General features: G+C 42.1%; 1 protein-coding gene across 2 annotated transcripts in view; it reads right to left on the minus strand.

Annotated features, from left to right (window-relative positions):
- Positions 1-526: 526 nt before the first annotated feature.
- Positions 527-23121, minus strand: part of pde6a (phosphodiesterase 6A, cGMP-specific, rod, alpha) — a 93543-nt gene continuing 70948 nt past the window's right edge. For both annotated transcript variants that reach the window (XM_034690077.1, XM_034690075.1), the window contains exons 14-26: positions 21308-21451; positions 20044-20109; positions 19645-19791; positions 16966-17073; positions 16442-16551; positions 15667-15754; positions 15100-15200; positions 10929-11036; positions 10781-10844; positions 6003-6077; positions 1732-1815; positions 1455-1611; positions 527-1179 (exon numbers count right to left, since the gene is read on the minus strand). In XM_034690077.1, coding sequence (XP_034545968.1) covers positions 1136-1179; positions 1455-1611; positions 1732-1815; positions 6003-6077; positions 10781-10844; positions 10929-11036; positions 15100-15200; positions 15667-15754; positions 16442-16551; positions 16966-17073; positions 19645-19791; positions 20044-20109; positions 21308-21451 — 1296 coding nt within the window. In that variant the 3' untranslated portion in view covers positions 527-1135. The remainder of the gene's footprint in view (positions 1180-1454; positions 1612-1731; positions 1816-6002; positions 6078-10780; positions 10845-10928; positions 11037-15099; positions 15201-15666; positions 15755-16441; positions 16552-16965; positions 17074-19644; positions 19792-20043; positions 20110-21307; positions 21452-23121) is intronic.

A 23121-nucleotide genomic window follows, 5' to 3' on the forward strand; every position in this document is an offset into this window, starting at 1 on the left:
AGTCCCAAAAAAACCTCTGTGATAGTGTTATTAGGTGAAGATATTCTGTGTTACAAGATCCCCAGAGACCCCCGGATTGTGTATCTGGGCATGATCCCTAATGACTTGATCCCTAAAGAGGATATCTACCTTTTTTAAAACTTGATTCTTGCCTGTTACAAGGAACTGGTTAAAAAGTGATCCTCCAAGTCCAGCACAGTGGTTGGCCATAGTAGAAGAAATACATTCCATGGAAAATCTGACACATTACCTGCGGACTAAAGCACGGACCCATGGTCAACGCTGGAATAAATGGACTTATTACCAGAATAAAAAGACAGGTGGTGATAACTGCTGTGTGGAAAAGACTTCATAAAACAACAATATAGATATTGAGAAGGAGCCCCTTACTATATTCATGTTTGTTTGTGTATGTTTTGTGTATTTGTTGTGCTTTATGTTTGTTAATATGGGAAAAAAGCAAATAAAAAGTTAAAAAAAAAAAAAAAAAAATGCAAAAAAACACATCCATATAAAGTCTGCCGTGCTTATATCTAATGCATTATTTCCTAGTATGGATACAATCGATTTATTACCTTTTAAAACGATGTTAGATCGATATATGTCATCCTAAAGGCCAACTTGAAGTGCACAGATCGATGCAGTCGGATCATAGGAATATAAATCGATACATCGAGGCAGTAGATTAATCATTACACCCCTCCTAAAAGTGCTTTTAAATATTTACTCGCTAAAAATGTTGTATTGCAAACCTTTCTTGGTAGATGCTGGTTTCAACAAACTAAGAAACTGGTCATATTTTGTGATCTTTCCAATAAAAGAAGATTTTCCAACAAGTTTTTCTTACTTTTGGTCTCCCATGTTTCAGCTTTTAGTAGCTTTTAATGGTTTTTGTAAGTTATCCTCAAATGTAAGGTGTTGGAGTTTCACACAGACTCCCCAACATACCTTTAAACCAGAGTAATCTCATGAATAACTATCAAAGGACAAAGAGTGCAGAAGAAAAGCAGGACAGAAACCAATCAGAGAGATAAAACTAGATGCAGCTACAGAAGATCAGCGTAGATGTTTCCTAAGTAAACTATCAGGGTAATCCAGAGCTGGACCACAACGAGCCGATTCAGCTGCAGCATCTCTAGCAGAGAGCACACGTCTTTGATTGTGACGGGGCTGCACTCGCTGCAGGAGGAAAGAAGAAGAAGAAAGGGAAGGAGGAAACAGACAAACAGAAAGGAAGTTATTTCTCTGATTTAAAAGGAAAAAACTGTGTGCACAACTTTCTGTGTTTGAAGTGTTTACAACATCTGAATTCACCCAGCAGCAGCTTTAGCATAAATTTTACACCCAAATTTACCTCGAACCTGGCACATGGACGGTTTGAGCTCAGAGGCATTTACGTCGCACGTGAAACAGACACAGGGATGGCATTTTCTGTGCGTGCTCACAGTGCCTACCTTGTTTGGCTCCTGCAGCTTCCTCCTTTGCTTTCTTGGCCTCCTCAAGTGCGGCCATTTTGGCCTCGTGCACCTCCTTCAGGGCGTTCCACTCCTTCCTGTTGTTCAGCAGGCGGTCCAGCATGGGGGTGATCTCCACGTGGAAGCGACTGAACTCCTGGAGCAGAGGAGAGGTGGAGTCAACACGGATGAGAATCAAACTAATGCATCATATGTGTCTGTATTACACCAATAAACAGGTGCAGGTAATGGTGTGTGTGAGTGTGTGATGTCTTACCTTGTACACAAAAGAGCAAACAAAGTCAATGAAACCACACTGCAGCTTCGGCAGGTCTTCTGATTTGTTTCTGTCCATCATTGGCTGAAGGAGAGAGAGAAAGAGAGAGAGGGAACAGTGTTAAAGACATCCACATAAACTCACCTGGTCAAGCAAAACAATAGGTTGAATATTATGCTTTGTGTTCAATTGTTCATATCTCTCTCTCTTCATCTCCCTCTATCCCTCTCTCCAACACGGTCTCAGCCAATGTGTGTCTAACATGAGTCTGGTCCTGCTGGAGGTTTCTGCCTGTTAAAGGAAGTTTGTCCTTGCCACTGTAACTTGCTAAATGCTGCAAAGTGCTCTGCTCATGGTGGATTAAGATGAGATCAGACTGAGTCCTGTCTGTAAGATGGGACTGGATCTGATCCGGTCTTGATGTTGGGTCTTTGTTAATAATAGAACATAGAGTACGGTCTAGACCTGCTCTGTTTGGAAAGAGTCTGAGGATTGGGATTTGGTGCTACATAAATAAAGATTGATTGATTGATTAAATTGTATGATAATCCATATAGCATTATGTGCTAAAGCAAGCAGCTGCGAGTGAGGTCACTGACATATTGGGAGTTTTCTAGAAGGTAGAGCTGAGGTGTTCGATTAAGGATGACACCCTTGCTCAGATATAAATAAAAATGTTTTTTTTTCCAAAACAGGGTGACAGGATCCACCGATTTAATTACAATTAGGAGGGATGACTTGCATTATCAAAAGAGATGCTCTTTGGCTTTTAGTCAGTTCATTTGGAAGGAGCTTGGGTTCATTGACTGACTTGCATGGATGAACTCAATTAACTCTTCTGCACCAAACTTTGGATTACTCTGAGTATTTTTGGGGCTATTAGATTTCTGGACTTCTGTATTTTAACCAACTGTCAACAAAAAAGTCAGAACTTAGGAAATGACCCTGCTCTTCACCTGATTTGTTCATTTAGTGAACACTTTACTTCTTCTTCTAAACCCTGGTGTCCATTCTCTAAACTGTGCTCCCATTTAGAGTATACTCAACGACAAATTAGAGAATGCTTCGTGTGTGGCTGCCAATGATTGACAAGTCACTACTAGCAACACCTGTCAACCACGACAGAGGGGTAGCAATGCATGTCTACCATCTTATAGAAATAAACACTTCTAGGTCCAAAAAAACAAGATCGTACAAAACCCAAGAACTCAATACGAGTCATGCCACGACGCCTCTTTCTCCTTTTTTGTGCAGTCTGTGCTACAGAACTATTCCAAGACACTGTGTGCTCACTCACTGAGAAACTGCCCTTTCAAACTGTTTGTACTGAGAGAAAATAAATATGTTTAAAGAATCCAGTTTGAACTTGGAATAAGAAGTCTCTCAAAAGCATGAGACAGAGCCCTCTTTGCACAGAGCATGATATTCTTTGGTGTGATAGTGCAGATAATAAGAATTAAACTCTGTATGCTTGTTAAGCGGTCCCTGTGTACAGTTTCTTAAAGGTGACATATCATGCTTTTTTCATCAATATATATTGGTCTAAGAGGTCCCCAAAACAAGTCTTTAAAGTTTATGCTCAAAAAAACACTTTGAAATCAGATTTTGGTCTGCCTGAAAAACCCTCTTCTTCAGTCCTCCTCAGAACACTCTGTTTTCTCTCTGACCACGCCCCCTCAGGAAGTGGACGTGCCTCGGCTCTCCAGCACGTTGATCTAATGTTTACATGTTGGCTGAATATACACGGCTGCTCAGAGATCACGTTACTTCAACCCTCTGAATCTGATCCAGAATCTGATCCTGACGGAGAGGCGCCTGTAGCAGGACCTTTCTGAACGATTGGTCATAGATTTAGTGTTTCTTGTTGTTTTATTTATCAGTATGTCGACGTGTGTCTTGGTACGAAGCTACAGCTACGATATGTAGCTATGTAGCTATGCTAACTAGCGCTAGCACTTATCCATGATACATAAAAATCATCCACTAGATCTTCAAATCTGCAGACGTGGGGAGTAAAACCGACCTTTGTGTTTATTGAGACAGCCTACAACTAGCATGCCTCCCTCCTAAGCTCCTTGTTAGCACACATTTGTGCAGGGAATGAAAAACAGTCTATGGGCTGAACAAGCTCCAAGCTCTGACTCCGTGACAGACCGGATATTGTTGTTACGTAACAAAAACACTGAAGTCTGAAACGTCTCGTTTCACACACATTTCCAGAAAGATGTAGAAATCAGAACAGGGGCAGAATGGATTTTTTTCATCCTCAGGGGGTTTGTAGACATGCCAGGGACACATATTTCATGTAGAGAACCATTAAAAAGTCAGTTTCTCATGATATGTCACCTTTAACACATGTGAGGACCTTAAGTGTGTGTAAACATGTGTTGTTACATTAGATTCACATCTTAAGAACATGTGCTCATGGTACATTGTGTACCTGGCAGCACAGAGGACTGTGAAACCCGTCAGAGCTGTGTGAGAAAGTTGACGGTGGCTATAATTGCTGGCAAAATTGTCCACCTACATTTCCTGATGAAAACTGTTCAAGTGTTGCAACCTCTGCTAAGTCTTTTTTTTTTTTCCTTGTCAGACCACAGTGACTCACAGAATTGACTGCTGGGAAAATACAAACTGATCAAAATGAAAAGTTCTCCCTGCTGACACAGATGCTATTAAATTCAGAGCAGAGCGAGGTGAGAGAGTGTGGGACGGTGCTTCTCACACTTCAAGTGTCTCAAGGACAGGAGGGAACGAAACGGAGTGAGGGGAGAGGGGACACAGAGGCAGGATGGGGGGGGGGGGAGAGAGGGAGCCAGGGGAGGGTACGCTCTGCTAGGTTAGGGCCACAGTGCCCGCTCTTTCTGTATCAGTGCTCCACATAATGGCCTGAACATCGCTCCACACGGCCGCCACGGGGAACTAAATCTGTCTTTTCATTTTGTCTTCCTGCTGCGGATCTCTCTTGTTCTCCCTCTCTCTCTCTCTCTCTCATCGTGTCCTTCCTGCTCTCCATCCTAAATTGAAGCCCTAAGGAGAGGCTTGTCCTGCCTTATTTCCCATCATTCCTGTCCACCCACCAAATCCTCTCCTCTCCTCTCCTCCGCTCAAACTTTAACTTCTTGGAACAAACTGGTTCAGAGAGAAACTGCAGAGCTGGAGACACCTGGGTCCTTTTTGGAGCTTAGAACATTTTAAATCCCCTCCCAAGGTTTTATTCACCTTGTATGCAAATTTGTATTATTAAATACAAATAATCTTATGAAATAAAAAGAGCTCCAAGAACAAACAAAATACAAATCCATATGGTTTTGCAGCTGAACAGCTACCTTAATTAGTGAAAGGGATTTCTCTGTAAAAATCTGGAGGAGCATCCTTGAGATTTCTCTACCTCTGTATAGTCTGTATATTTCTTTAATGTTTGCTGCAAGACTGTACATGTTCTTTATTTGTAGTGATTCTTGAAAGCCCATCAAAACATGTTCAACAAATATAAAGGGCAAACTGTGACTTCTACTGACTAAATCACAATGTACCAAGAAGTTGTGTCATTTAAAGACACTGGAGCTAGCTCCCTAGCCTTGCAGCCTACTGCTAGTCACACCTCTAGTAAAGGCTGATTTATACTTCTGCATCGCCCCTACGTAGCAGGGGCTGATGCGGACATGAGCACCACATACTTGATACATGTTGCTGTTTATCATACAGATATGATTACATGAAGAATAGAGAGGAGGAGGTGATATACATGGCTGATGAGCGGGGATCCCAGAAGTGAGGACCAAGCAGACCAATCACAGGGCTTGTGGTCCGCGTCAGTTTTACAGGTAGTTACATTTTGGAGGAGGTGTACGTCAGCTACGTGCGTAGTCCTCTGCATAGGTACAGGAGCTATAAATCAGCCATAAATCTAAGCCCTTTTGGCATGCATCTTCTGATAAAGGCCCTCAGGAATCAGAAACTAAGCTTTTTAGAATTAGTCATATTTGCAGATTGCTCTGAGGTTGCAAGTTAATGTCTCTGGAAATCACAAAATAAAATAAGAGGTAATCTTATCAAACATCTGCCTTTATTTGCGTGGCAGATTTATAACACTAAAGACTAGTTCTGCAACAATATACCATTTATCAAAAACTCTTATGCTTCACTGATTGTTAAAGGGGAAATCATTCATTTTTAAGGTCAAAGGTCAGTTATAAAAGGTCCCACAGGAGGCCACATCAGTCCATCCCTTTGAAGAAACTTTGTTTTTAGCATCACTCTGTTCTTACGATGGGTTGTTGCTCCAGGACTGTCCTCTCCAGGTCTCCCTGCTCCCAGAACTCTGCGGCCACAGACAGCGCCACCTAAAGGGTGAGAGAGTGAAAGTTATATGTCAGTGTGGTGCAGTCCAGTTCAGTGGTGCTGCAATTTGCATGTACAAAAGCTTGTGCCAATTAATGCCAACTGTGCAATACTCTTTGCAAAGTCATTACTTTTCAATAACATGCTTTTGTACTAAATTGTGTTCTTATTTATATTTCTTATTCTATTCCTGTTCCTTTATCTTAAATTGATATCAGAGTAGCTGAAACCAAATTTCCTTCCAGGATAATTAAAGCTTTTCTAATTCTGGTTCTCAAAGTTTAAGACAACATGACAGCTGTTTTTACTGCAGACAGATCGCAGACAACCAGCTAACATGTTCATGATCAATCCCAAAAAGAGATTTGGCTCACATTCAAATATCGGTCCGGCTATTTCAGATAATCGATTCGATATGATTGACGGTATATCAGGTCTGTACTGGAGAGCAACAACATCCAAGAGGCTGATCAATAAACCATTTGATACTAAAATATCTTCAGAGCTCGATGAGACCAGAATAAGTATCTAAAAGTGTCATCCTGATGCAAACTTAAACTTTCTTTATCTCCAAAAGGCATATTCCCCTCAGCTGGAAACGTCCACTAAGACAAAAAACACAATCTCCATGGAGCTGATTTGAGTGGCATTTTATCAAACGTTAAATCTCCCCTCACATGTTGTTTAAATCCTCCAATAAAGCTTTCCCAATATCCCATAAATGAGAGTCTTATTCGCAGATCACAAGGCAGTTCAAGGCTTTGTGCTCTTGATGAAATGAAAGCCTGTTTTGTCAGCTCTCACAGACCTAAAATGGAGCAACGTGAGATGTGATGAATAATATGTGAATTCTACATTCAGGGTAGAAACCTCATTTTAGACAGAGTTAGTCATCCAGCCTGTTTTAGGGGGGGGAACAATTGCCACGAGGCTGCAGCAGCCTGGAGAACAGATATTCTGAGTGTGTGGGAAGCAAAACGGAGTAAAAAATGAAAATGCGTCATAAAAATGTCAGCGAAATATCTCATCAAGAGCGAAGCAGCGGGAGCGATTGTTTCTTTCACAGCATCTGAAATAAGAGCTGTGTATTATCCTTAAAGATCAGGGTGTATTTACCTCTACGTCAGGTCATGTTTCTGCAGGATATCAACCTTCTTATCCACTTAAATCACAAAGAAGAGCTGCAGAAGAGACTCATTCAACGCTGACAGTGATCCATGCATCTCTGAACATAATAATCTTCCAAACTGGAGTTGGTAATGTTCTATATGTCAGCAGCGATACGTTCTTGATGGTACTCAGGCTGGAATTCACCTCTAAGAGGACGAGTTAGTCATCAAACTACTTTTAGAGCACAATTCGCAGGAGGGAGGCCTATGCAGGAGATAATCTGACAGAGTGTGTGGGATGTCGAGCTGACTCACCAGGTGCACATAAAGGTGAAATCTAACGAGAGCTAAAGGATGCACCAAAAATAAAAAGTGGGATATCCTAATTGGCAACAGTTGTGCAATGCAGGAGGAGTAAGAGAGCGGTTCTGACGTGGTCTAGATTCTTTTTTAAGTAGAGAAAGAACACGAAGCAACTGTGTCATCAAACATGTACGTATATATAAGTCTATTGGTTTGCAGCTAAACACAAGATCACAGAGGCTGCAGTCAGATTGGTTTGCAGAGTGTGGCGGACACCAAGTCCTACCTGCAGGTTAACATCCACATGCTGAGCTGGTTCCACATTACTCCAAGCAAGTGGTTATATTCCAGTTTAACCAGACACCCTACACACAACTTGACCTCCGTTTTCAGATCGAAGTATTCCAAACCTTTACAGCAGGGGTGTCCAAACTTTTTTCAAAAAGGGCCAGATATGATGTTGTCAGAATACCTCAGGGCCAGTGGCTCCTACTGAGACTTAGGAATCATAAAAGTTATATATGAAATATTTAATAACAATTATTTTACATTTTCTCTCAATAAAAAAGGTACCTAGGTAGTCCTCAGTTCTCCACAAGCCATGTAAAAATTAACAAACTTTATCTTCTTCTGGAGATAAATGTTTTTCATTAGGGTCGGGCAATGTGGGAAAAATATTGTCTCATTATCTTCCTATGGCAGAATCACGATCTGGATTTCATCTCACTTCTTCGTCATGTTGTTTTTAAGACTTTTCTGACCAGCAGACAACATTTTAAGAACTAAATAATTATTGTCTCGAGTTCTGAACATTTTTTTTTTGCACCAAATTTTGCCTTTTCTGCACAATTTCATAATTTTGATGTTGTCTTGTGTCCTTTTGGGTCTTCTGAACTTTTAGTGTTCATCAAGAACATTTTCACATCATGATAAAAATATACATTTGAAAACCTGTCAGCTTTAAGAGTTCTTGTGTTTCTTCTTTATTGCCATCTTTCAGAATTCCCAGAGCTTCAGCTTTTAGACAGGTAGTCCATATGAAGCTTTTTGAGACGGTTATGGATTGACTTTTGTTTTATTTGTGCGCTTGAAAGAAACTGCAAATGTACAGATAATTCAGAAGGTGATTCATTTAAGATGGAAGGTTGGGGCCATGGATAAATGGACCTTGGGCCGCAATTGGCCCCCGGGCCGTACTTTGGACATGCCTGCTTTACAAGATGCCATCTGTCATCTGTGCTTGTTTTCTACTTCCTTCTTCTTCTACTATCTTTTAACTCTCCTGTTATGTTTGTTTCCTAGGGACAGCAATAATGTTCCTGGGTCAACTTGACCCGGGGAATATTTAATGATTCAAAAGTGTCAGAATCCCAAAAAAACTCAATTCACATTTTTTATATCTCATTATAAACTCCATTACAAACCATTTACATCCATATTTAGTGCATTGGTGTCCTTTAATTCTCACAGATCATGGTTCAATGAGGATAACTCACTCATTTTTTACTTTTTTTATGTACATTGGAAAGTGATTGGGGTGAACTGTGTCACACAGTTGCAAAGAAACATTCATTATTTGACACTTCTGACCCCTTTTAGCATCCACTTTGACTGCCGGGTCAAATTGACCCACGAACAGTATCTAAATGTGTGAAATGAACCATTTTCAACTCATATGTTGTTCACACTAATTAAGCCAAGACCAAAAGGTTTCATAGCGAAAAAATACTTTTAAGATTTTATTTTTTTTAACTTTGAAATGGGTCAATTTGACCCGCAACATAGCAGGAGGGTTAATGGCGGTTGCAAGCAGCTTCTTGGTGCATTACCGCCACCTTGCTGGATTATGCTACACCCTCCTATCAAGTTTTAATTCCATCCATCCATTATCTTGACTGCTTATCCCGTTAGGGGTCACGGGGGGCTGGAGATTATCCAAGCTGGCTTTGGGCGGAAGGCAGGGTACACCCTGGACAGGTCGCCAACCTATCACAGGGCTAACACAGAGAAACCATTCCCACCAACACTCACACCTACGGGCAATTTAGAGTGATCAATCAACCTGGTGAGCACGTTTTTGGACTGTGGGAGGAAGCCAGAGTACCTGGAGAGAACCCACGCATGCACCTACCCGGCCGGGGATTCGAACCAGGAACCTTCAAGCTGTGACCGCTGTGCAGCCCTTTCAAGTTTTAAATTAAATTAAATTAAATTAAAAAGTCACGTAGAAAAAGAAACATGAGTGACAGATCCGTCTAAGGTGACTAATCAGTAAAATATCTATTGAAACTTTGATAGTAGTCCATCAGTATCCTCATCATTCCTCTGCTTTATTTATTGAAGACATGAGAACTAAGACTACTTTACATTCTGATGTTAAAGTTCTGCAATATTTCTCCAGTTAATTCCTCTACACATGCTTTATATGATTCAAAAGTTAAATCATAAAGACAGATCATAAATCATGTATCAACATCTGAAGAAACGTAGTTCTCACACGTTTAGCTCATGAGCCTTTAAACTCTGCTGTGTTTACTCGTGACTCCTTGTTACAGACTGATTAAGGGCAGGACCGATTCCACCGGGAGCTTTTATTCTTAATCATCCTGTTCAACTCTTTTTTTAGAGCCCCATAGAGATAAAATGATCCACTAAAATGCACTGAAACAGGAGGAACTCCTCGTGTTCATTGTCTCCCAATCTTAGGATTCATCCAGCCAGTCCTCACTGTGAGGCGGTCCCTGTACGTAGACATTTAGCATTCAATGCGTCACCAGGACTGAACCGGCTGTGCTTTAAATTAACATTACTGGTTTTACTATGGTATGGGTTTGATTGGATGCTACGAGTCTTGTGGAAAGGAAGGAGCGGAGTATATGTTTCCAGTCAATCGCAGACAAATAAAGGTAAGGAATGACCTCCAGCAGCCGCTCTCTAACAGCTAGAAATGCATTCTGTTTGTATTGATATGCCCGTATGTGCAGGCTTTATGGCGATGTGTCTATTACATGCTTTAGAGAAATAACACACTTGAGCCTGCCAGGCGGTGATGAGGGGGAATGAAAAGCACCAAGTAGCTTTTGATGCATGAGGGCGTCAGGAATCACTGCTGAACGCCGCTGAGAGGAATGGCAGTGATGACAAAATGTCTTTCACAGTCTACTTTATCACCGGTTCCCCTCTCACACAGAGAGTGTGTCTCTTATTATGGCGAACAGCTGGAGAGCCATTTCCCAAGCACCGCTGTGAGGTGTGAAAGGACCCTGCTGTACCAAGACCACACAGGTGTGTACCTTGCTCTGGATCTCCCACGGTTTGGCGATTGCAGACAGGTCGCACGCAGTCATCATCATGGCCCTGGAAACAGAACACATGACAGAGTTCAGGGTTCAGTACGTCTGCATGTCAGATGGATCCTTGGCTTCCTGTGTCTGTGCTTACATGACGATCTCTTTGCGCGTGGTCTCCAGCATCATGTATTTGGTCCAGTCGTTCCAGTTCTCGTAGGTTTTGGACTGGTCTACGATTTTCTGGAACATCGTCCTCTTCCTGTGGACAGAGTACAGGTACTTAGGTTTCATCTGACTTTCATATTCTTTAATAGGAATAGTGTTACAGTATCCTGCACATCCTCCACTTCATGTTGTATCTGTTCAGTCAAAATCTTTGGAGAGGGTGATTCAGAAAACTCAAACAAAACCAAGTCCAGGATCTTGTGGTGTTTTGGGATGTAGGCGGGTTACCAAACAGACTCCTTATTTTGTTTAGTCATGCTTAGAGCACATAGAAACACAATAACTTGCCTGTTATTATGTGATGTTAAAGCACACATGTGGGATGGTGGGTAGGTAGGTAGATTCTTCAGTAGGGGAGAACGGGGTTGTTTGTCACACTTTTTAGAGTTTTGATGATTGCTCATCTTTCAATAGTCATTCCTCCATTAAATTGAAGCTTAAGGTGTTGGCTTGAAATGTGTATTCCTCCCTCATCGTAACAAAGAGGCAATTAACTATTAAAGACACTCTGACACATTGTGACAACCAACCCCATCACAGGGTTGGTTGTCACACACTATGGGGTTGGTTGTCACACACTATGGGGATGGTTGTCACACACTATGGGGATGGTTGTCACACACTATGGGGATGGTTGTCACACACTATGGGGATGGTTGTCACACACTATGGGGTTGGTTGTCACACTATGGGGTTGGTTGTCACACACTATGGGGTTGGTTGTCACACTATGGGGTTGGTTGTCACACACTATGGGGATGGTTGTCACACACTATGGGGTTGGTTGTCACACACTATGGGGTTGGTTGTCACACACTATGGGGATGGTTGTCACACACTATGGGGATGGTTGTCACACTATGGGGTTGGTTGTCACACACTATGGGGTTGGTTGTCACACACTATGGGGTTGGTTGTCACACTATGGGGTTGGTTGTCACACACTATGGGGTTGGTTGTCACACACTATGGGGTTGATTGTCACACTATGGGGTTGATTGTCACACACTATGGGGTTGGTTGTCACACACTATGGGGTTGATTGTCACACACTATGGGGATGGTTGTCACACTATGGGGTTGGTTGTCACACACTATGGGGTTGGTTGTCACACACTATGGGGTTGGTTGTCACACACTATGGGGTTGGTTGTCACACACTATGGGGTTGGTTGTCACACTATGGGGATGGTTGTCACACACTATGGGGTTGGTTGTCACACACTATGGGGATGGTTGTCACACTATGGGGTTGGTTGTCACACACTATGGGGATGGTTGTCACACACTATGGGGATGGTTGTCACACACTATGGGGTTGATTGTCACACACTATGGGGTTGGTTGTCACACTATGGGGATGGTTGTCACACACTATGGGGTTGGTTGTCACACTATGGGGTTGGTTGTCACACACTATGGGTTGGTTGTCACACACTATGGGGATGGTTGTCACACACTATGGGGTTGGTTGTCACACACTATGGGGGTTGGTTGTCACACACTATGGGGATGGTTGTCACACACTATGGGGTTGGTTGTCACACACTATGGGGTTGGTTGTCACACACTATGGGGTTGGTTGTCACACACTATGGGGATGGTTGTCACACACTATGGGGTTGGTTGTCACACACTATGGGGTTGGTTGTCACACACTATGGGGATGGTTGTCACACACTATGGGGATGGTTGTCACACTATGGGGTTGGTTGTCACACACTATGGGGTTGGTTGTCACACACTATGGGGTTGGTTGTCACACTATGGGGTTGGTTGTCACACACTATGGGGTTGGTTGTCACACACTATGGGGTTGATTGTCACACACTATGGGGTTGGTTGTCACACACTATGGGGGTTGGTTGTCACACACTATGGGGATGGTTGTCACACACTATGGGGTTGGTTGTCACACACTATGGGGTTGGTTGTCACACACTATGGGGTTGGTTGTCACACACTATGGGGGTTGGTTGTCACACTATGGGGTTGGTTGTCACACTATGGGGATGGTTGTCACACACTATGGGGGTTGGTTGTCACACACTATGGGGTTGGTTGTCACACTATGGGGTTGGTTGTCACACACTATGGGGATGGTTGTCACACACTATGGGGGTTGGTTGTCACACACTATGGGGATGGTTGTCACACACTATGGGGTTGGTTGTCACACACTATGGGGTTGGTTGTCACACACTATGGGGTTGGTTGTCACACACTATGGGGTTGGTTGTCACACTATTGGGTTGGTTGTCACACACTATGGGGATGGTTGTCACACACTATGGGGTTGGTTGTCACACACTATGGGGTTGGTTGTCACACTATGGGGTTGGTTGTCACACTATGGGGATGGTTGTCACACACTATGTGGATGGTTGTCACACACTATGGGGTTGGTTGTCACACACTATGGGGATGGTTGTCACACTATGGGGTTGGTTGTCACACACTATGGGGTTGGTTGTCACACACTATGGGGTTGGTTGTCACACTATGGGGTTGGTTGTCACACACTATGGGGTTGGTTGTCACACACTATGGGGATGGTTGTCACACACTATGGGGATGGTTGTCACACACTATGGGGTTGGTTGTCACACACTATGGGGTTGGTTGTCACACTATGGGGTTGGTTGTCACACACTATGGGGTTGGTTGTCACACACTATGGGGATGGTTGTCACACACTATGGGGTTGGTTGTCACACACTATGGGGATGGTTGTCACACACTATGGGGTTGGTTGTCACACACTATGGGGTTGATTGTCACACACTATGGGGATGGTTGTCACACACTATGGGGATGGTTGTCACACACTATGGGGTTGGTTGTCACAGCTTGCTTGCTGCTTGGGAAGACGACTCGGCCAGATTGTGTCTCTCTCCTCCAAGGCCATTAAACCTGTCCTTTATATAGGTTTAAGTGATGTCCACGACGCACACACATTTCTCTTAACATCTGGTTCACATCCAGTAGTGGACTTCAACTCTGTTGATATATGCATGCTAACTGTCACCGTAATTTACGTCAATGCTGGACTCCAACCCTTGATGTAAGCATACTAACTGTCACTGTAATTTACAGATCAGTGAAGGTCTCTCTATCTGAACTTTCTGTGCCCACTCTAAGAAGTCAAAACTGTATGTATTGTATAACTTCATGTGAGATACCTCAACCCTTAACTAACCCTAACCCTAGGAGTCATCTTGCAACAAAGAAAAGCTGAAAAATAAGGAAAAATTTGATTAAATGTAATTACTATTTTTGTTGATTTTTCTTACAATAATAGGTAAAATAGGCAATTTTAGATTACCTAAATAAAATAACTCTGTAAGACATCTTATGACCGCCCCTTCGCGTCCAGCATCCCAACCCACACTTTGGGAACCCCTGCTTTAAAGAATATGACTTTGTCTGCCTCCTGTGTCCTTGGATCGTGCACACAGTCTGTGGTTCGTCCTAGTCATTCATTTAATCGTTGTCCTTGAGAAGTCAGGGTTCCAACTTTCATTTAAACTATGATTGAATAAAATCTGAATCCTACAGAAGGTTGTTGCATTCACATGAGAAAAAAAAAATCGACATACCGCTACAGTACAATCTCAACAGCACCTCAAGGCCACACAAGGTAGTAAACATGCCCCGGTTGCTCAGTTGAATCCAGTTTTATTCACTTTGGGTTTCAGACATTTGGAGATACTCATGTCTTTAAGTAACATAGATGGTATTGTCAATTTTGCACAGGCACCTTAGGACTTTACAGTTGTTTAGACGTAAGGCTTTTTCTGATCTGCTGCACATTGCAGCATTTCTGCAGGATCAGCTGGGCAAACATGACATGCTTCATTGATATAAACGATGCATCTGAAATGCATTCAAGCCGGCTACTTGGTGACTCAAGAGACAATCAGACAATTGCTAAAAATACTAAAACAGATTTTTTTTCTCATGTGAATGCAGAACGCTTGCATAGAATCTAACACCAGTGCTAAACTCCATTTTTAGATTCAGATCAACAAGTGTGTGAATCATGTTAGAAACACCATGACTATATGCGGCATTAAAAACATCAAGTTTTTACTGACTTGAAGTAGAGAGCCAGGTCAGTGGCGATGATGGCGATGTCCATGAGGTGGATGACGAGGTCGTGCTGACGGCGGTTCAGGTTCTGATAAATGTTCAATGACTGGAACACAAGAGATGATAAGAACAATCAAAGAATGACAGTAACACTTGGTGGCTTAAGACAGTACAGAGTGGAGTATAGTGGGGGACTCTGAGGGACTCTGAGGGACTCTGAGGGACATGATTTATAATGAGAAATAGAAATTAGGTGTCACATGTTTTGGACTTTTTCATGTTTATTTAAAATGATTATGTTTATGCTTGTTTAGGGTAATGATGATGAAGACTGTTCAATAGCTACAGGTACCAGAGGACGCCAAATAACTGAGGCAGGAGAGAACAATGAACACAAATCACCTCTAAAGACAAATTCAATTATATAAAATTACATTTTTAATTAGGATCTATTTTATCGTTTCATAACAGGTACAAAAATGATTGATGAGATGCTCGGTAAGAGTGTGACAGGTTCCAGTTTTATTTGTGTGTGTGAAAGAGAGAGAAAGAGAGAGAGAACTGTAGCATACTTCATCTCTCAGCAGTGTCTTCCCAAACTCCAGATGGTGTCTTTCCAAGATGGAGGAGCCGTGAAGTTTAGCCAGAGGATTACCAGACCTGGAAACCCACACACACACACACACACACGCACGCACACAGCATGTCGGGGAGGTTCCACTGTGATAAATCATGCATGTTAAACCCAGGGTGGGCCTGGCCCGCTGTGTCTGCGGCTAATGGCGGCTCTCATTAGCTCATCAATCAGCAGGTGGAGCAGAGCAGCTGGAGGTGTATCTGGTCAATATCAGCTCATTGATGTTCTCTGTGTGCGATGTTACCTTCACCTCGAGAGCTGAGGTCAGCTCGGCTGGACACGGGAGGAGTGGCTGCTGTCACTTTGAGTCAATTAAACTCTCTAAGAAATACCAAACATATGATTTCCAAAATGAGAGAGAGAAACTGGGTCACTGCGGCAGGTAGAGAGGAGGGCAACCACATTTCTTTTATTCATATCTCTCTCTCCCTGCTTCGTATTTTTGCCTCCAATTCACGATCTTACTCTCATGTGCTGCAGTTTTCTGCAAGCCCCCTGAATAAAATGCAACCCAGTGTTTGATCCTACAAAGGCTAGGAGGAATGCATGATTAGGGGGCGGGGTTTATTTGACTGACAGGTGGATGACCAATGGGATCACGTCTATGTCTGTTTCCAACCTGTCTGCATTAAATCCAACACCTTCAGTTGATTGAATGACATGCTGACATCACCCTCTGCTCCCCCTTCCCACCTGATTGCAGCTCTTACTTCATCTGGTAGAGGTTGTTGGTTCCTCTGTGGTCGATGTCGTGGCAGAAGCCGGCGGTCACCATGGCCATACACTCCAGGTCTGTGTAGTAACGCTTCAGATCCCCTGTCTGACAACACACACACACACACACACACACAAACAAACTGAGATGCATTTTGGTCATAAGGTCAGATGAATCTACGTTCATGATTTATTGAGTGCAGACACCAAAAGCACAGATGTGCACACGCCTTAAAAATACGAGTGGTGTGCACAAACACAGACACAAGTCGTTGACCCTGTTTCCCAGCAGGGTCGACGACATACTGGTTTTCTTGTTAATGACCAGTTCAAGCAGCACTGACTCACATTTCTTTTAAAGATACACTTCATTATCTCTCTCACTTACACACACAAGGAGGCAGAGGAAGAGGGGAGATGAAATATGAAGGGAAATGAGGAGGAGTAGAGGAAGAAGAGAGTGAAAGTAAAGGTGTTTATGTCACATTTAGTTGGAGACAGTAAGCTGTTATTGTCGTACCATCAGCAGGGTGAACATGGTCTGACCAACGTTGAATCCGTGCCTCCAGTTGTGGTAGGTGATCCTCCTGTAGCCTTTACTGAGAGAGTACATGAATCTCACCAGGACCTGCAACACACACAGGATTGTCTTTTGAATTGTATTTAAAAGTGTTGGAAGTCCTGTATATCATTGTCTCCTGCTATTTAAAAATAAGATGGACTGGAAGAATAGAAAAAGAGGGAAAGCACCCACAACAGCTGCTCCCTAAAGACAGACAGGTCAAAATGAATCTTACATTAGAAGATCTTGTGTTCTACAAACTCTCTTGTCCTGACTTAACCTGAAAAGAAAATTAATTTAAGCTTGTGTAGTAAGGGTATGAAGAGTTTCCTCATGTTAGGTGCAGCAGTGGGACTCACTTTGAATATCCCTTTGATTTCTAATTTGTAATTTTGCATTCCTTTGATATAGTTCTGCCACATAAGCTTGAGAAAACCATGTTATTATAAGTTCAGACAACAAGATTAACCCTTCACAGGTCGGTTTGTCTTATTCTTATGTTGCCCTTTAAGGGACTGCTGATAGAAATCAGACTTTTGGATGTTGGACGTGGATGAAGTCTCAATAAAAGCAGCACTCGGCCTTTGAACCTTGTTTGTATCACATCACTAGTGGAGGGGACACCTGCAGACTTAAACACATGCCCTTTTTAACACATGACATTCTGCTGAGCATTTCAGGACACTCTGATATTTTCAGGAACTTCCTTCCACACATGCACCTCACAGCAGGAGGTTGACTCTGTCAGATACGCTCTTACATCTTGATATACTCTGTTCAGTTTCTCTGGAGGGAGAGAGCTGGGTAGGACATGCAGGAAGAGGAGAAGTCTTCAGGTATGGTGAATGTTCCTGTTTTAATATCACTACATCACAGAGGACGTTTCAGCAATGTGACAATATAGTATCAGAGAGCAGAAGAGAGTGTAAAGCAGCAAAGCTAAACATCAACATCATCATCACTCCGTCCACATGCTCGTCGGAATATGAACAACTTTTAAATCCTGTCTTAAAACTTGTTTTTACCCCTTACCTTTTAACCCAGCATGAGAGTTGTGTGGACTTTGTCTGTCTGTTCTTTTATTTCATCTTATTATTTATGTATGTACTTTTTTCTTACAGAGATTTTATGTGTCTTTAAGCCGTTTTATGGACCAAAACTGTGGAACTCTCTTCCTCTGGACATTAAAAAGGCAAGTTCTGTGGGTGTTTTTAAAAGTTAACTTAAGATTTAAAGCTGGGGTTGGTAATCAGATTTAGATCCACTTTTTGTTATACTGGTTAAAATGATCTTTATGTCCTGATGACAATCATTACATGATGTGTTCCTAAAAAAGAGTGAAAAAAAGCTGCTATCTACAGCCGGAGTAAACCTGGGAAAACACCAACCAATCACCGTTTTTTGGCTCCCCAAATTTTAAACCAATCAAATCCCGCCCAGCCGTTCTGCCCTCCTCCTGCAGAGCGTACATTTCCCCGGCGTGCGCTCCTCCAAGTCCCCGTCTCCTGCCACTACTTCCCCTGACTCTATTTACTGCTCCTCTCGCTCGACCTCGGGTCTGTCCCCTCTGACCTGATGAGGTGCTTTGCTCAGGACTCAGGGGCGTCGTTTTGGAGGAGCTCCGAAGGAGGAGGGGAGGGGTTAGACGGAGTCAGGAGGAAAAGCTACATTCAAATTCAAGCTGGTTTTCCGAGACTACCAACCCTAGCTTTAACTTCTTAATATGGCTTTATATTTTATTTATTTAATTTGAATGCTATTTTATTATATTATATTTTCATTTTAATTTTAGATTTATTTTTCAGGTATTTATCTGATTTTAATTGATTGATTTATTAGAATGATTTTATCTATTTTATTTTTCTGATACTTTTAAATATTTTAAATCATTTCCCTTTCCACTTTCACCTCTTGCTGTTATTTTCTATCTCTCAGTTCTTTTATGAAGCACTTTAGGCTGCATGATTGAATGTATGAAAGGTGCTGTAAAATAAAAACAATTTGAGAGTTGAGTTTTTAAAGCATTTTATGTGTTTAATTATTTTTCTTTTATTGCATTTTATTGTATTTTGTATTACATTGTTTTATGTTCTGTGTGTTTTAAGTTATTTTACCTCACTGTGCAGTTCTATGGTAAACTTTATTGTTTTTTTAAATGTGCTATAAAAATAAAGTGGATTGGATTGGATTGGAAATTTCCTGACCTACCACCAAGGGAAAGTCAAGGGGTTTGCATAAGGGAAAAGAGCTATAGCTCCTTTTTTACTAGAGTATGAAATGTAAAGCCTGTGTAGGCCTTATTTTGAAAACATGTTAAAAGTAAAATTTCATTCCAACAGCAATCAATAAATGTTGGGTTCTTGGAGCAAACAGCAGTTTAGTGATGACAACATTGTTCTGTCCCCGTGCTTTCTTGTGGACTCCCCTTCCCCTCAGTACGGAGGCGGAGCATGATCATGAGTTTGGAGGTTTCCAGTTGGACATTTTCCAAATCTGTCACACTCTACTCTCTCGCTGTTTTTACGTTCCAAAAAACCCAACCCAAGAGTCAAACTTTGTCACTCCCAAAGAGTCAAAACCTTGGAGCTCCTTTAGATGAAATAAATTCTGTAAAAACAACGATGGATTACCACTCACCTCTCTGGGAATGTGAAACTTGTCCACCACTTTCAGCTCGTAGTACATCTTGATGCCACATTTCACCAGGTCAAGCTCACTGTGTTCAAAGTCACAGAAGTGAAACTCCAAGATTTCAGATTTCTTTGAGTTTGGGAGGACCTCTGACTGTGGACAGAGATAAACACAGATGTACACAGATGCTATAATTGGAGGCTGAAATGTAGAAGGACTAGACAGCAATAAAGTAAAGGGGTCAAAGGTTAAATCCGTGGCATTGGTTTAATCATAGAGTTTGTCCAGCGTCACATCCCCTTGCTTTATCACAGAACTGAGTTACCTTGAGGGAAATGTGTAGTCTTCTTAAATACATAAATATAGATATTTATCTCAGGATATTTACTTCTTGTTGTTGTTTACCAGAATCTCTTGAAGCTCCTCCTCCTCACACTCATCCGGCTCCTTCCCCCACCTCTCCCTGGTGTTCTGGGGGGAAACACACATTATCAACGCTCACCTTGGATGAAACGCTTCAGCATCAATCACCAGACTCCTGATCTGAGGTCAAACTGGGTCATCTCCCTGCTTTTGTCCTTTCTGTCTCTCTCTCTCTCTTTCTCTCTCTCTCTCTCTTTCTCTCGGCCCACTGACAAATCACCTCATAGAAATCCTGACAGTTTATTTCGGTTCATAAATGATGCTCATCCTCCGTTTATATCACCCAATCCACCAGACTGGTTTGAGACAGAATGGTTTTATTTTGTCTAACAACAACAGTATGGAAAAAAGCCATGCACACTCCACAGGGTTGAAATCACCGTTCAAATTGAACTTCTCTTCTTAAAATGAAACCATCATCTCACCCTTGAAGACAGTGGGGATTTTATCTCATCTTCCATAAAACCATGAATATTCTGCAGTAACTATCATGAACATATCTTATAACCTTCTTCAAAATGTTTCATTGAAGGTTATAATGATAACTTTCCTACATCGGTACTGTCATTAATCTATGATAAAGGATAAGGATCACATTTAAGATGAAAAAGAATGAGATTGCAAGAATTAAGTTGCAATTTTATGAGAATTAAGTTTGAATATTTGGAGAACAAAGTGATAAATTACAAGATCAAAGTCTTGTGACAACTGTAGATATCTATGAGTACTCGGTCACATCCATGCACCATGCATCTTTCAAGAAAGAAAGAAATGTGCTTATTAACCATCTTATATCTAACCATCCAGGCTTGCATTGAAGAGTTTGTTAATTTGATTTAATATATTTGCAACAAATGGTGATTAGACATGTTTATAAAAATGGAGAGCATTCCATTTTAAGCTCAAAAATTAGATATTAAAGTATAATTAAAGCTAATCATAAATTGTTGGAAACCCAAGTGTTAAAGTAAAGTCAAGAACAAAGAAGTAAGTCTGATTTTCAGTGAGGTCATTTTTAAGTGGCTTTATCAATCTGCCTGAAGTTCTTCAGTTAAACAGAAGAAAAAAGTTCACAGCTTTCTGAAATAACTGGAACATTTCAGCAGGACTGAAACCCACAAAAATAAAAACAGAAACATTGTCTGCATGGAAGCTTAGATCCAAAACTGAGCCTTAAAATGAGCTCTGATAAAAGATTCATCCTCGCAGCGGGGGAATATGTAATGACCCTTATTTATTTACTAACCAGGACGTGCTGGATTTCATCCTTTCGACACTTCACGTGGTACATGACCATGTCCTGGAAGATGTCCTTTCTGTTCTCCAGCTTGTTCATCTTATCGTAGGTGTCGGGGTTCAGCATGGACCAGCCCAGGAACTGGGTGAGAGACTAGAGGGAGAGGTGTGTAAGCAAGAGAAAGATAGACAGAGAGAGAGAAAGAGAGAGAGTTAATATCCTATAGCTGGTGGAAGGTGTGTTGAAAATAAAATAAGTCAGCTTGTCCTAAGCCAAGTGAAAACATGCATCATGAAGCGGTCCAGCTTTTAAAACACTGTTGGAAAATGGAGCTTTTATATCAGAAAGAAAAAAGTAGTGACTGTAAATTACCTTTTAATGCAGGTGCATTAACATGTGAGGGACATTTTGACATAACAAGAGATGAAGCTACATTTTTGCCACTGAAAACTAGTCAGGAAGTGGAATCTCCAACGTTTTACCCAAATCCATCATGTCCTTCTTCTGACCTTCAAAGCCCTTAATAAATCAGACACCTTCATATCTTAAAGACCTCACAGTGCCCTATTACCCCTCTAGAACACTACGCTCCCAGCATGCAGGCCTGCTCATCGTACCTACAGTCTCTAAAAGTAGTATGGGAGGTAGAGCCTTCGGTTATCAGGCCCCTCTCCTTTGGAATCACCTACCAGTCAGGATCCGGGAGGCAGACCCCCTCTTTACTTTTAAGAGTAGGCTTCAAACTTTCCTTTTTGATAAAGCTTATAGTTAGAGCTGGATCAGGCTTGGACCAGCTCTTAGTTCTGCTGTTAAAGGCTTAGACTGCCAATGGAACTGGCACACTGACACACTGGGATCCCATTGCTTACTTTAACTCTGCCTGTCCCATTAAAGTTACTAACCATAGACCTTCCTAGAGTCCCTGAGCTCCCTTGTCTCGTAGGTTCCTCTGAGCTGCTGTAGACGTCCTCCTGCTGTGGACGTGCTGGACTCCAGCGGCAACAGCCACTACTACTCGTCTCATCACTATCACCACTCCCTCTGTCTCTTATTCTCCTCTATCCCTCTTTCCAGACCCAACCCGGTCTCAGCAGATGGCTGTCTAGCATGAGTCTGGTCCTGCTCGAGGTTTCTGCCTGTTAAAGGAAGTTTTTCCTCTCCGCTGTAACTAGCTAAATACTGCGATGTGCAATGCTCATGGTGGATTAAGGTGGGGTCAGACTGAGTCTTACCCTGTCTTGGTGTTGGGTCTCTGTTCAGAATTTGACATAGAGTGGTCTAGACCTGCTATGTTTGTAGAAGCGTCTTGAGATAACGTTTGTTGTGATTTTGCGCTATACAAATAAAGATTGATTGATTGATTGATTGATTGACTCTTCCTGTCCCATTAAAGTTACTAACCATAGACCCCTCCTAGAGTCCCTGAGCTCCCTTGTCTCGTAGGTTCCTCTGATCCTCCCTCTGCGGACGTTCCAGACTCCAGCTGATACAGACGTGCTGGACTCCAGCGGCAACAGCCACTACTACTCGTCTCATCACTATCACCACTCCCTCTCTCTCTTATTCTCCTCTATCCCTCTTTCCAGACCCAACTCGGTCGAGGCAGCTGGCTGTCTAACATGAGTCTGGTCCTGCTGGAGGTTTCTGCCTGTTAAAGGAAGTTTTTCCTCTCCGCTGTAACTAGCTAAATACTGCGATGTGCAATGCTCATGGTGGATTAAGGTGGGGTCAGACTGAGTCTTACCCTGTCTTGGTGTTGGGTCTCTGTTCAGAATTTGACATAGAGTGGTCTAGACCGGCGATGTTTGTAAAAGCATCTTGAG

Source organism: Notolabrus celidotus, chromosome 8, assembly GCF_009762535.1.
Source record: "Notolabrus celidotus isolate fNotCel1 chromosome 8, fNotCel1.pri, whole genome shotgun sequence".
NCBI lineage: Eukaryota > Metazoa > Chordata > Actinopteri > Labriformes > Labridae > Notolabrus > Notolabrus celidotus.